Source organism: Eutrigla gurnardus, assembly GCF_963514095.1.
Source record: "Eutrigla gurnardus genome assembly, chromosome: 21".
Classification (NCBI taxonomy): domain Eukaryota; kingdom Metazoa; phylum Chordata; class Actinopteri; order Perciformes; family Triglidae; genus Eutrigla; species Eutrigla gurnardus.
In genome coordinates this window covers 10,095,346-10,110,794 of record NC_139932.1, presented here as the reverse complement: position 1 = coordinate 10,110,794, position 15,449 = coordinate 10,095,346, and the positions used below count along the sequence as shown (strand labels likewise).

Sequence of the window (15,449 nt, the reverse complement as noted above, 5' to 3'; positions counted from 1 at the left end):
AACGTAACTTTTCTATTCAGCTTTATTCGGCAATTCATGTTTGACAAAGTTGAATCAACTTGATCTTCTTTGCAAGTCAGTGTCATGGATTGATTTAAGATCCACTGGGACCAATGAAAGTTAACAGCAAGGACTTTTGAATATTAATTCCTATCTTCCACCTTATGGATTGAAGTTAACGTGACAACTGAGCTCAGTGCATTTGTGGAGGGAAAAAAGGGAGAGTGTACTAATTGTAACTCCAGTCCTTTGTCGCCCCCTGCTGGTTAGAATGCGTCCCTAATGTCTTGCAATTGAGCTGCACTCAAAATTTACAAGCACGCTCACTTATGTTTGGCAACGTGGCCACACGTTTAGTCCAGGTAGCGAGTGTGGACTCACATCCCAGGGCTGCTGCGTGAATACGAGCCTCCCATCTGTTTGAAACGGGCTCACGGTGAAAGAAATCCCCTGCTGGTTCCAGCACTGAGGCCCCGGCTGCTCTGTTCTCAATGTCTCGGCTGTCAGAGGGAGGGACGCCCTGGCGCCCGCGTCATGGTGGACCAATGGGAACGTCAGTCTATCTCTGTGGAGGTCCAGCGGCGTCCTGTCTGCCACGGTGTGGGCCATCGCGTTGTTAGATTGATGGAGGAGCGAGGGTGTGACGGGGATGGATGTCAGATGTGCAGAAGGTCTCAGACCTGCGTGCCACATTGAGGGAATGAGTTGGTTTACTTTCTCCGAGGTTTCTGCAAAAGCAGGTGTTTTTAAATTGTATTCGTGTGAATTCTTTAACACACTTACTCTGTGTGCCGTTGCTGTGTTTGGCTTCCCTCCTCCATTTGGCCCGTCTGTTTGAAAACCACACCTGCAAGAGGCCAGACGAGAAAAGGATTTAATATGTTGCTCTCTTTCATATTGATAATAAAAAATAAAATAAAATGATGACTCTACCTTGATGGTGTCCTCGGGAAGTTGGATCTCAGCGGAGAGCTTCTCTCTCGTGTACATGTCCGCATACTGGCTGTGAGAGAATTCTGATCGGGGATAGAAAATATGTATTTAACTGTTGTGTTGTTAGCTTGAGACATGCGTGGGCCTTTTATAAGATTTCAGGTCACCTTGTTCGAGTGCTGTGCTCTGCTCCTGTGTGAAGGTGGTGCGGTTTCGATGCTGGACACCTTTAGGTTTCTGGCCGCATCCCGTCTCAGACATCTCATTCATTTCTTCTCCAATCAGAGAATCAAAATCTGCACGATGGACACACATCATATCTGCAGGATGTAGATATAGATATAGAAATCATATCTCTTTGTAGTTCACCCACATGTTGGTGTGCAGTACTTTATAGGAAATCCACAGCTATACAAAAATAGTTCTTCAATTTCTGTGAAATTGCACTTTGTCCTTTGACCTTCACACGTGACTCACCCTGCTCGGTGCTGATGTGCGCATTGATCTCCATGCACATAGGTCCGTGATCCAAGTGGATCTTCCTTAAAATCCGATTTATGGACGACACCTTGCAGATCACAGCATGCAAAAACAAAAACAAACAACACGTCAAATGGCGGCATCATTGTCGGTTTCACGCAAACAAAAAGTTGAATCTCACTTACGCTCGGAACTTTGAACGCTTTGCCCATCGGCGCCGCCGCGAGACGTTTTCTTATCTCCCAGGCGAAGATGGTGGGATTCTCCCTTTTGCACCCGATGATGGTGGAGATGACGCCCGGGGTGAGAAGCCGGGGTCGGCTCCCTCCGATGGTTTTGGGCTCCAGGAGTCCGGTGCGGCGGTAGCGACTCAGGATCTTGCTGACGCACCCGCTGGACACCTGGAATGCGCACTTTTATCAATTCTGAACGTATAAATGTGACGTTTTATGATAAAACTGACCTGTCCGCGCAACGCAGCCAACTTTGAGCCACTAAATGTGATTGTTTGCGCGTACCCGAAGTATCCTGGAGATCTGGCTCGGACGCACTCCCTCCGAGGCCAGCTCGATCATCTTCCTCCTCTTGGATTCTGGGAGAGGTCTTCCGTTGAGAAACATCCCTCCCAGCTGGTTGACACTTCCACCACCTTGTCATAACACATTTAAATCACACTTACTATACGTCACAGTTGCTTATTTCACTGCATAATATAATAGTATAATACAATTTGTAAAATAACCTTCGTTTGGCAGGTCGTTTGTTCCGCACATCTCCTCTCTTGCTTCCAGGCTTGATGATGAAACTGACGAAAACTAAATGCGTAATGTTCCCAGAAAAACACGCACAATTAAAAGCGTAACGACACCACGTCGCCTGTAGAAAGGTGATGTAACTCCGCGTCTCTGGTGAAGGACAGTGAGGGGAATCACGCCCTTCAGCTGACATTTATAGGCCTGCAGAACATGACGTGGTGGCCTGTTACCTGAAATGTCATTATTACCTGGAGGTGAATGTGTGGATTATGGACTCAAATGGGCTTTAGGTTTAGTGGTTCTTTAAATAAGACGTACAACAACATTCTGGTTTTCACTTCACTTGTATTTTCAGAAGTTTAGAAGTCACATTAATCGTTATTTAAATTAAGTAGGTCTACATTTTGTAGCTCCATCTCGTTGTCAGCACATCAAATGTGTAGAGGAAAATAGAAATAATAAAAAACGGTGCTCTCTGCCAAATAGAGTTCTACATTTCTTGGCTTTACCACGTATTCTATTAAATTATAGAATTATTATATTAAATTATGTTTGATTCTGTAACCAGTAGGATACCAATTTAGTAATATTGGAGTTTGGGAATTCAGACAGCCTTCCTTTTGCGCAGTGGCCGCCTAGTCTCAATCAGACAACCCCACGTATTCTAGTGCAACACATTCAGTCTTTTAACACGTGTCATCCTGCTAAATGTACACATTCCATCTTTCAAAGAAGCTAAATGATCAACACTGGTATGTTTTCGACCCTTTGGGGGAAGGGGGGGGACTCGAGTCACGTGACTCGAGCATCTTTTTTTTTGCAGGTTAAGTGGCTCAGATGAAAAGGATCTCTATGTCTCCTTTTCATAAAGCAAACATTTGGAAATCTGCGCCAATGACGACTGCCATATGGTGAAGTGCTTTTGATAAATCATAAATCCATCACCCAGTCTCTCTTTATTACATTTTCTTTCAAAACGTGAACAAATAGACTCGTATGTGGGCGCAAGGAGAGGGCCAATTGGGGGACCTCGTTTGTCCAGAATAGGGAGGCTAAAATAACCCTCACAGATGTTCCTTGGGCAGCCAGCAGATAAAAATGCGTTGTAAACGTTTCAAAGGGGAAATATTTGACGAGCAAATATTAGCCTACGTGAAAACCCACACAAGGCTCGTCTTTTGGTCTGTTTAATGACTAATTGAATATCATTAGTTGGGTCCACACAGATCGAAGTGCCACCGAAATAAAGGCTCAGATTTTAAAATGCCATATGGCCCAAATTATACATTAACCATGAGTTAGAGGACAATAATACTCTCTGTGTACAATCAGCCGGGTTAGATAGAGGGCAGCCATTTTTGGACACCATCATCACCTTGCCAACCAAGACAAAGGACAAATAAGGCAAGCCTTTTTTTATTTATTACCGGGGAGTTAATGTGGTCATTGATTTATAGTACTTTATTGCACTTAGAGTGTGTGCCGAACGAGGCTGATTAAAGTACTTAGCTTGTGTTGTTAAAACTGTACCACATATTCCTGGTGCGTAAATTCTAATCTGGGCTCGCCAAAGGAGGCAGCGGAAGTTTAAGTGGCCGAATCGTGCCGCACAATAAGTGTACATTTTATGAACACATCCTAGGTGTTTATCTTGTGCATCAGTCATGTGTATCAGAGCTTTACTGCGCCCTGACGCGTTGAGAAATGTGTGTGATTCATCCGCGTAAAAAGGTTACCAAAACATCTCCAAAGCGCACCGAGGTGCCGTGTGCGCAGCGGACCAGCCTCCCTGCTCGCTTTATTGCACAATTTCCCACCCTGTTATGAGATTCATGTATCGCCCATGTTTTCTTATTGTAATTGTTGCTAAAGTGATTATTTTATGCATCCTGTTAACACACACGTTTGTTTTGTTCTTTATTATTAACAGATTCCCTTCCTCTACTGTCGTGTCCGTGGCTATTGGAGCCGTTTTCAGCAGAAGGCTTGAACACAAATCTATGTTAACATGCCATTCGATTTTAACTGAGTCTTAAATGCTTATTTTTTTAAAACAAGCACACGGATGTGGCCTTAAGGTTCATATAGTTGCGTACTGCAACTCGATTACGCAGTGATGTGATGTAAATACGCGTTCCAGTGATGTTCGTGTTTTCCTAGGTATCGTTAGATTTGATAGTGAAGAAGATTTAGTCAAATGTGAATTTCTTTCCACAAACCTTGAGCACTATAACAAGATTCACATGACATTTGAATACCTTAACACGCTTACAGAGTTTTCATGCGCATTAGCCAAAGGCACCACACATGTGTGTAGCAGCTCCAAGTTAATCTAAACATGCTGTTCAGTAACACAGAGAGGTTTCTAGTCTGTTGCAGAATTACTTATTTATCTGAACAGGAAAATAGTGGGCAATGTGAATCCAACGTATTGTAGCCCATGTCAGGCTGTATGCATGATGTCATATTTCTGCATGGCGATCTTTCATGCTAATTATGCATTACGACTATGAATAAAATTCCTACATTTTTTTTGTTAAAAAACAGTTTGTCATTATTTTCTGTATCTGTGTATTCATCATTTATCATGTAAATCACCTTTTCTGTCTTTTTTCTTCAGGTGATATCACGATGCCAGCTTCTCTCTTGAAACTGCTTAAATATGTAAGTGAATCATAAAACAAACAAAAAAACACTCTTGTTTTATATGTAAAGAAATAAAAATGACTAGTATAAATTAGTCGGCTGGAAACTGAGTAATAAAAAGAGGATGGTGCTCAGGCTTGAATTGCCCATCTAGCAAATCCACTGGATGACTGGAATGAACATGTAAAATAACATAATGCTTACACTAAAGTTAAAATTACAACTCCAAGCCATACAACATACCGTTTGTAACAAAACTTGATAAAAATAAAATGCTTGAATAAAAAAAAGAAAGTCCTACAGGATATGAGACTTACACTATGCTGTAAAAAAGAGCATCTTCTTGGTTAAATTCATCTTTCCTGTTAGAGTTCAGTGCAAATGCAGGGATACAAAACAATGTGCCTCGGAAAAACAGTTCAGCAGATCTACAGACAGGTAACAATTAAAGCACTTACAGGGCACAAGAGATCAGTAAATGGTTGAATGTGTATGAAAAATGAGGTGAACCATATGATGTGGCCTTCATAGTTTCCATGTCTCAACCCAACTAAACACCGATGGGAGATTTTGAACCACCAGAGAGTTCGAATCTATGCCAAGGGGGCAATTTGTCTGCGTGTCTTGCTCTCTGTCACACACAGTTCATAGTAGTCACGAGTGACTCCTTTTGGGAATAAATGTCAGAGTCATAAAAAAAATCTCAAGGTATTTAGCCTGTAAACATTTAGAGTAGGTCCCATGAGCATTAGTGTTCTTTTCCCGTAATGCCCTGCTTCCCACTCACACAGTTACTCACATAGCATCTGTGAGTGGCGTTGTAGAAATGTATGAAACAAGCACAGAAAAAAAAACAAAAAAAACTGGTTTGATTATATTACCACAATATTGATGGTGACACTATCCATTACTTATTATTTAACCATCACTTATTATTTTTAATTATCAGATTTAGTGGTGTGCCATGTTAATACACAAAAACCTTATTAGAGTTTAAATTGACAGACATTCTCCGATCAATGCAAAGGTGTTAGTATTAACATTAACAATGGCTTAATTCCAGTAAGTGTCACAGTAAACCATACAGTGAGTGAGTATGCACAATACCAGTGTACTGGAACTGGCTCACCTAAATGGAATGCAGCCATCATTCATGTCATTAATTCCAATTGTGCTTTTCCTGCACAATTGGATCATATTTGGCCTTTAATATTCATCCATACTAGGTTGTGAGTATGTATGTATGTGTGTGTGTCATCCTGTTAAATTATATTAAATTAAATAATGACATTAAATAGTCACATAACTATTGTGTTATTAACATTTAATGCAGGATACACATTTTAAACATAGCTAATTAGACGTCTTCTATGCTGCCCAAAACTTCTAACATCTGTTTTTCTTTTTGATAACTGTTACAACATTTAGGCAATAGCATACCGGTAGTTAATTTGTCATTTTATAGAGTCGTTTCTGTGAAGCCCAGATGGAAATTACGCTTTCCGACGGACCATGAAGGCAGCATTTGCTGGGTTAACACTATGCTGACGTGTCCCACCTCTTGCACCGGAAGACTTTATTTCAATTTGCTTATGCGATCGAGGATCGGCTCCATTCGCTCCAATTCATTCTGCTCCCCAGACCCGGAAATATTTTGACGTGTGTGTATGCATGGCAGAGTGTGTTTCCGGTATAACGTGTGTGTTGATCGGCGTTCAGCCTTTTTCTCTTGGCTTTCAGTAGAAGAGTCCCTCTCTTCAGAGTCCCAGCTCCCTCACCTGGTCCCCCATAACGACGCTATATCTCAAACCGGTGGACATGGCATCTGTTTCGGCACCAGCTCAGGCAGCCCCTTCTGCAGCTGCTTCTCTGCAAAGAGGAATTGTGAAAATGGTACGAAACCTAACGTATGCATTTGTGAGCACACTCCGTGAGTCTAGCGATACAGCTAGTTAGCTAAGTGAGCCAATGGCTCATGAAGGCTGACGTTAAACTTAAGTGTCTGTTGTCATGCAACTTTAATTGAACTTATTTGGCGATATGAATGTAACGGTCTGTTAAATGCCAGTGTTGCCAATGTGTCGCTAACAACTGTCACCAACATCTAGCTCACCTGGCTGCGGCAGCATGACAGCTAACATTAGCTCGTTGGCTAAAATGCTAGCCTGCTAATAAGCTGAAGGCAATTGACGTTAGCACATGTTTGCTATCTTGCTAGTTAGCTGTAACTTCAACTAAGTGTTTTCGGTGGAAATGTAAAGTGAATCGACAAACATGAAGTTGTCATTAGTCCATTGCCATGGGACAGTGTTGCTTAAACGTGCATGTACTGACGTTAACGGCTAAGCTGGACGGAAACTGTCATTTAGTAACTTAACAGATGTTTAGTTTCCCAGCTATCGGCTAATGTAAGCTAATTGGCGTTAACGGTCCAGCAAGTGTGTATTTATGAATAAAGTTCGTAGTCTGCGCTGCCACTGAGCATGGAGTTGCCAACGTTTACGCAAATGTATCTTATCGGCCAGTTGTAAACGAGTAGTTAGCCAAGTAGCATGCAAGCTAACACTCTAAGCTTCTGCTCTATACCGTTTCATCAATGCCCCTCTCAACATTTCCTATAAATGTGTCATATTTCAGGGCTTGAACTAACGCTAGCGGTTATTCACGATAGGAAATCTCACGATGTGCTGCTTAATGTGTTTCGACACTTTAAAAGTCCCAGACAGGGCATTTCCCCCGTGCGCTGTTTAAAAAGCCAACCACGGGAAACTGACACGTAGCTATAGCTTTCTTGCCCCTATAATCTCCCACTCATCCTGGTGGTTGTGTGTAACGTTGGTCTCTGTCCGTATGCGACTTCACCTTCTTTAACTTTTTATTGTCAGGCACTGGCACTTTGCTGATGATCTTTTTAAGTTACTTATCTAGATTAAGTTAACAGATTTTCACAATGAATGACTTGAGTAGTTCCATAGTTTGACCTGTGGAAAATGCCCTGTAGATTTACAGCCTAACAAGTGTCCTGGCGCAAACAGTATCTTATGGGTTATCTTGTTTTACATGATAGTATAAGTATGAAAAGGTCACTCATGCTGCTTTATCACAGAGACGTATTCAACAACACCCGTCTCCTGGTTGGAAGAAGGGCTGTTTTTGTATAACTGTGGTAACAACTGTAAACAGGTAACCACTGGTGTCTCCCCTGGGTGGAGGGAGTGTGTGAGTAGGTTACACTCTTGTGGGTTTATTATAAGGAATTGCGTTTTGTGCACTAGAGTCTGAGTAGTTGGTTTAAAATGATTTCAGTAAGAAATTAACTTCAAATAAACTCTAGCTTTAACTTTCACCAGTTTTGTCTTTTATTTATTATGCACGTGGTAGTAGACAGAATTTAGGTTTGTAGTAGAATCGTCATTAATGGCCCTTATCTAATACAATCAACTCTGTGCCTTGAGAAAGATGGTCAGCCAGTACAGCAAAGTTGTTTAGTGCATTCCAAGTGGAACTTGTCCCTTTTGTAAATAAAGAAGGGGGAGAGGACAGTGCCTCTTTTTTCCATGCCTGGTCACTGTATGAAAATTACAACTACTCTTCTGCTTAGCCTGTACTTGGAGGGGCTGGGTCCGATAGCGGGAATGGTGGTGATTTGATGAAAGACTTTATCTAGCCCACATCTTAGATCAACAGCCCCCGGTGATGCTCCCCGCAGACACACTGGAGAGTCCGTAGATAAAAGATGTTTGCTCGGATTCGTGTAAATGCCATGGTTGTCAAACCCAAGAGTGCGTTATCTATTTTTTTTTTTTATTATTATTTAGCTACGTTATCAGGTGGTGTGATCTCACCTTGTGTTAGAATGGCTGACTGTCTCCGTGGTAACGTGAAGTTGCTTTCTGGCTCTATAATAGTTTTCAAGGCCCCTGTAACATCTTTTAAGATTTTGTTGATTTAAAGATACTGCGATTTATGTGAATTGGCTTGTGATTTAACATTCACACTGTGGCTTTAACACGAGCTAGGATCTAAATCATTAACTTAGTTTATGCGTTTATATGACACCAGTTTCAAACCCTTCAAGACCCTCCCATAGTGCTTATCAGATTGACACTTGCTGCAATGAAATGCAAATATAACGGTTTACTGAATGAATCAGAGTGCATGTATTGCCTGGGTGGAAATAGAAACCGAAACGACCTGTAATTTCTTCATTCCACACAGGTTTATTAGTCTGGTATTTGTTCCTGGTGTTCCTGGCCTCTGAATTGCAACATCTTTTTTTGTGATGAATAGATATTAATAGCAAGAAGAGAGTGTTTTGAAGATTATATCTGCATTTTCCAGATGAAACGGTTGCCAATACATTTTACTCTTGATTTGATGTCCTCCAGTTAACATTTTTTTTTTGTGATCACTCCAGGTCTTGTCAGGCTGTGCCATCATTGTTCGGGGCCAGCCTAGAGGTGGACCACCCCCGGAGCGTCAGATCAATCTCAGTAATATCCGAGCGGGAACCATGGCCCGTCGAGCCGCTCAGGCCCAACCCGACACCAAGGACACCCCTGATGAGGTGAGCAGATATATCCTGTTGTGTTTGTTTGTGTGTGTTTGGCAAAGGCAAAAGCAGACTCAAGGTCTTGCTAAGCTGCCCTACAGCACACACTATCGTATTCCAATTTGTGTGTCTTTGTTTCATTGTAGGGAGAAGGTTTTGCTTTTGTGATCCTTGTATCCATCAAGCCGTTAAAAGGATTGTTTTGTTATTCATACCATGCTTTATTGTATAAATGATGATGTAGCCCAGAGGTGAACCAGTCAAGTCTCAAATGAACGCTTTAAAGGATTTAATACACCAGTGATATCTTAATTTCCTCTTCACACTTTTTAAAAGTCCATCAAATTATTTATCACAATGTTTCAATTGCCTGTTCTTCTGGCTGTTTAATAATAAAATGCAGAAATTTCAATCTTGCAAAATTTAGATACCAATGCAAAAAAAAAAGAAAAAGTTCATATAAATATCAAAGAGGAAAAAGATCAATGTATCTTGCAGAGATGGTTTGCTTTAACCAAGATAATATTATAAATAATAAAGCCGCTTTTTCTAACATGATTATCTGGCTACTGATCATTGTGTTTAGTGCGTAGTATTTCACTTTATTACTGTGGACCATTGCGTGTGTCAAAAGGAAACAACCTGCCGTAGGGGCAGCCGACTGTGATAATAGACAGAAAATAGTACAATACTCATTTTATTTTAAATTAAGGGATTCAAGGATTTGTCATTGTGCGACACTGGCAGGCATACTTAAATGCAGTTGTAGCCCATTTTCTACACAACATTGCAAAAAAAAGTGTAGTGCCTTTCAACAACAAAAACAATTCTCCGGGCAGATAACACAGCTGTAATCGTAACATTTTAAATTTGACTTCAGGGAAACATCACACAACTTTTGATTTGATCTATGAGAGTAAATTAATATTCTCTGTATAATATCTGTGTTCAAGCCATGGGCCTTTCAAGCCAGAGAGTTCCTGCGTAAGAAGCTAATCGGCAAAGAAGTGTGCTTTACTGTGGAAATCAAGACCGCTTTGGGCAGAGAGTACGGCATGGTCTACCTTGGAAGAGGTGAGTTGTCTGTTGCATCAAATCACCAACTGGTCTGAGCAAAGTCCACATTGGTACAAATAGTCTTTACATCTTTTTTTTTTTTCAGCATTTTATTTTTTGAAGAATAAAGCAAATTATATTAGATGGACCATGTACAGAATTAGTTATTATTGCAGCTCGGGGGCTCTCCAGAATTCTGCGTTATGAATGGACTATCAACATGTTGTGTATGTATTTAGTGCTAAAATGCCACTAGACCCTGTTTTTCAAATGGTTTGCTGGTAGTACAGTACTGATGACAAATTTTCTGTGAAATTCTACCTGCTGCTAGATGATGAGCTGCAATCAGCACACCTGCAAAAGAATAATTGTCCCCCCCCCTTTTTTTTTTCTTTTCTAAATGTCAGCACTCATGATTACCTCTTGTCCAAGCAAATTACCCAACCAGAACTAACTGCTGTGTAATTTTAATCATACTGAGCTCTAAAAAATCCCCCAAATTGTTTTCTCATTTTAGACACAACAGGCGAGAACATTGCTGACTCTCTGGTGAATGAGGGCCTTGCCACAGTCCGCAGGGAAGGCATCAGGGGGAACAAGTAAGATCTTTGCTTCTCTGCTTCTTGTAATGTATTACTGTTTGTTCACATGAATGGTTTATATATAGGTACGAGGGCACGACATATGCATGCTGTACAGTTCCAAGTGCTTGATATGGTTTTGGCAGCAGTTAAACACTCACTATTAGAACATTTAGGCATCGGCATGAAACTGGTACTTGTTCTGGAAAAGGTTAGGTTTTCATTCCCTCTCTTTCTACGTTTTGATAATAATTATAATAATAATAATAATAATATAATATAGTATATTTAGATTAAATGTTTTGCCCCATTACTATTTTATCCAATATCCCCAGGCAATATGTGACTGTACCATATGGATTTTTTTTTAAAGGATTTTTTACGTAGCTCCTTTTAGAAAATGTACAGCGCGTAACGTCAATTGCGCAGCACGCGGCACATCGTCACGTAACCAACATCAAAGAAGACAAATACACAGCGAGTGTGGCAGTTGTTGGCAGTAGGCTACCCTACACGGTTGCAAAGTTACATTGATTCTAGCAGTAGCGAGTGAAGCGGAAGATCGAAGAAAGAAGGAAAGAGTGAGACAGACAGAGAGAGAGAGACAGACAGAGAGAGAGAGAGAGAGAAAGTAAGTTGCTAAAATGTGTCGCTACATGACCACCAGTGTCGCTCTCTTGTCCTCTTCCCCTGACTCTCACTGTCTCACAAAGGAGCTGAGCTCACCTGAGGTCTATTTGTAGTGCTAAGGCTCACACTGATTGGTATTCAATTAGCTTTATTTTTTATTTTTCATGTGTGTGAGTCTGTGTTCTTTTCAAATTTTAGTTAGGTTTATAATTTATAATTTATGTGTAATATATGTGTTTTGCCCATTGTTGCAGGAGATTTCATTTTTGAACAAAGTGTCTTATGTAAAAAACAGTTATGCTTTGGGCATAGCAACCATGTTTAGTGTTTAAAGGAGTCATAACCTGGTTTTATACGTATCCAGCCCCCCTTGGATCGCTTTGGATCAATTCGTAAAACTTATTAGAAAAAAAAAAAAAATTTTTAATCAAACATTGAGCTTGTTCTGACCCTTTTTCGTACCGTGATTTTATCACGCGAGATTACGCGTGAGGTTTTGACTGGTCCGGATGTGCATTGTATAATATGTAATGAGGCGCGCGTTGATTCGCCGCAGGAAGGACAGAGCCGGGGGGGCTTGCCTGCATGCAGACTCCAAAACATAAACAGCCCCCTGTCATGGCGCACACACTAAATGACGAACCTTACGGAATTCAGGCATTTATGTACGAACCAGAGTCGGAACCCGAACCGGAGAGTGAAGAGCCAGAGACGGTTGAAGAGACACGTTTACAGCAGGACGTCAGGTAGCGGACGGGGGGGGGTTGGGTGGTGAAAGAGGGGTGGGCTTATGCAAGTAGCCTCCACGGTGACGTCACCGTAGGCGCAGAATCAAAATCTCGTGCTTTAGGAATGCACACCCTTGTGTGCTATTCCTGTTCGGAAAAAGAGCAGAAGCGAAAAAACGGCGCCACTTTCAAACTCCAGCCTTTCAGGCAAGTTTCATCTGAGGTCAAACACAGATATGCATGTTTTAACAAGAGAAATTGCGATTTCCTGGTGATGACTCCTTTAAGCATTAGGCAAAAATCTGTAAATAAATTGTGCAAATTATATTTGCGTTGTGGCATTTTTTTGTTAAATATTACTATACAAAAATATAAAAATCTGTAAATGAAGACACAAAAGGCAACACCAATAATCCCATCTACAGTAATACACAGGACTGTTTGAATAGGATTTAAGTGCATATTCTCCTCTCAAAGTGCACCAGATTCATGCATTCCAATGTAAAGGGTACAAAAAAATTTCGGCCGGGGGGGGATGCCCCCGGACCCCCCTAGAGGGTTCGGGGACCACTGCTGCTGAAAAAAATCCTGCGGGAAACACTGTAGAGGAAAATCATTTTTGGCAACATGATGTAATCTTCGTATAGCAGCACAACCCTGGTAAATCTGTGGGAGTTACACATGCAAGTCCTCAAATAGCCGACTGTAGAGAATTGAGATGGATCCGTTGTGTCCCAGATGGTGGCAGTATTACCCTGCTGCTACAGTGTCCCACTGAAACCTTTTTCTGCCACATTGCCCTTACAGAGTAATCCCCTAAATACACTTGCACACCCAGTGCTATATGACAAAGCACTGTATATCCCCCCCAGTGGCAGTATTTGCACATTACACACATTACAAGCAATTTGACTCATGCTGCTACATTTGTATCTTCCAACATGAACGGAGATGATGTGAATATTCTGCCACTAATGACCCATTTTAAGCATTCTGTGCAATGGCCCAGAACGAGCGCTAATGTAAATGATCCTTAAAGTGTAAGTGGGCATCATTTGGCCAAAGGGGAGGCACATTACTCAGTGAGGACTTAGGGCCTTTGTTTTTCCCTCGGTGCGATAGCCTCCAATATCATTACCCCTCGTGACTGGCTACGTTGATCACACTAACCATGATGTGATCATAATTACGGAGGCTTTTATAACGATGATGGCTTCGGACATTGCAGTGAAACGTGTTCAGAAGCGGATTTTGGCTCGGGGTGACGGTCAGCCAATTCCCAGATTGAAGGGCTGGAATATGTTTGAAATAATGGAATATATAACAATCATGTGTTTTGAACACAGCTAACTACTTTCTTGTACACAAATCCCATTTTCTGTAGTGGTACTTAACCCGTTTTGTACAAATTAATTCACATTGAAGTGCTACAATGGAGGATTGTTCAGTGTTCAGTAAACACTGTTGTTTGGAATGGCATTTCACATTATGTCTTTTATGTTTGCAGTTCCATAGTCCCTTAAAGGCTTCGGTTTAGTGCAACTCAATAGAATGTATGGTTTTCCTCCAGGTCATCACAGAGCCATCAACACGGTTGTTGAGTGGTTAGTTGTCTGCTTTTGATCTCGGGTGTTGTGAAGAACCGTGTTAAGTTGTTCCAGCAGAACCTTCTCCATACTCATACAAGATGTTTTCCCCTGAAAGCATCTATTCAAACACATGGTTTCCTTTCCACTTATTTGTTACACTGTCTGCAACTCTTTTGGCCAACAAAGTCATAATCCTTTAATGTATTAATTGCAATCGTAACTATTTTTGACTAGTGCAACAAAAACATTCTAGTCTAATCTCTAACTTGAACGTTTTTCATTATCTAATGAATCCTGCAATTTATCTTCTCCGTCAGATTGAGCTTTGTGCAACATATTGCGGCTGACAGTGTCGGGACAGATTTATATTTATTTAAATCACACGGATGAGTCTTTTGGTTTGCTGGTCTGCTGAGTCTTCATCATTTGACTGAGTGTCACTTGAACTTGATCAGGCATAAAAAATGCAGCCCGTGGTGCTCAGTCATACAGTTATTGGTACAGACACATTCATCAATCTACCGTGCTCAGACTTTCATCTCGGCCTCCGTCACTCACTCAAACAAAAAATGCTTTATCCGTTCACTGAGGTGAGTAGAGCCTGAAAATTGGTCCGATTCCATAGCAATATACTTTCCTTTTGAAAAATTAAAGCCGCAGGCAGGGGGTTTAACTGATTGGTTTATAAAATGCTCACCCACCAGAACAGAAGGGAGCTACGTTAACATGGAGACTGACTGTGCGTTATGATCCACCATTGCCCGTTTTTTTATCTGGAGCCCCAGAGGAGTTGTTGTTGAGGGGTGTAAACGTCAGGGGGGGATGACCTGTGCTCATTTGGACCTCGCTGCTCACTAGGAGTGGACCTCCTCCAGTCATGTACGCGAGAAAACATGACTTCCTACACCCTCTTAAAACTCTAAGACAACAGGGAGCTGGAAAACTGCTGGCTAAAGTTCAACATTTTGAATCTATTTAAAGTATTTTTGCTTACACAAGGGAGCCACATGGAGATGAAAGATATAGCCTCCAGTGTGTTCAAATATAAGGGAATTGAAACGTTAGGTTTTTTTTCCCCTGGTCCTTGTTCCTTCAGTTGCCTTGCTCAATGTTGCACTTTCTCACCCATCAATATCCGTTTTGATTTCAAGCAATGTGCTGGTTGGAAGGAGTTGCTGACCTATAAAGAAGCCAGTCTATTTAGAGACGTGGATAAGTTCACTATCATCTGCCTCCACACATGAAGTTATTTCTATATCTTAAACAGTCTCTGCGTGTGTGTTGCTTTCCATTTATTGCCGTGGCTTTACATTATGTCTGCTTTCCTAGATTTCATTGTTTGTTTCTCTCTCTATCTTTCCAGCTTTCTGTTCCTGTTTGGTGCTTAAATTCTAAGTAGCTTAAACACAATTGACTTCTTACAGAAAGTTTCACGATTGTTGCACAGTAAGCAAGAAACTGTTTCGATTCAATTTTTCGTTAGTAGCTAAATCAGTGGC

At 41.2% G+C, this 15,449-nt stretch overlaps 2 protein-coding genes across 2 annotated transcripts in view; one reads left to right on the top strand and one right to left on the bottom strand.

The window, feature by feature from the left end:
• Nucleotides 1–327: 327 nt before the first annotated feature.
• Nucleotides 328–2,186, bottom strand: pax4 (paired box 4; the record flags this gene model as incomplete). The annotated part of the gene is made up of 8 exons (XM_084038840.1): nucleotides 328–680; nucleotides 784–847; nucleotides 934–1,016; nucleotides 1,101–1,229; nucleotides 1,411–1,501; nucleotides 1,599–1,814; nucleotides 1,932–2,062; nucleotides 2,156–2,186. The coding sequence occupies 8 exons, from the start codon at nucleotides 2,184–2,186 to the stop codon at nucleotides 328–330; spliced, it is 1,098 nt and encodes a 365-aa protein (XP_083894966.1).
• A 4,327-nt stretch (nucleotides 2,187–6,513) lies between these two features.
• Nucleotides 6,514–15,449, top strand: part of snd1 (staphylococcal nuclease and tudor domain containing 1) — a 159,890-nt gene continuing 150,954 nt past the window's right edge. The window contains exons 1-4 of the mRNA XM_084038890.1: nucleotides 6,514–6,707; nucleotides 9,232–9,381; nucleotides 10,320–10,440; nucleotides 10,940–11,021. Of these exons, the coding sequence (XP_083895016.1) occupies nucleotides 6,633–6,707; nucleotides 9,232–9,381; nucleotides 10,320–10,440; nucleotides 10,940–11,021 (428 nt within the window). The 5' untranslated portion in view covers nucleotides 6,514–6,632. The remainder of the gene's footprint in view (nucleotides 6,708–9,231; nucleotides 9,382–10,319; nucleotides 10,441–10,939; nucleotides 11,022–15,449) is intronic.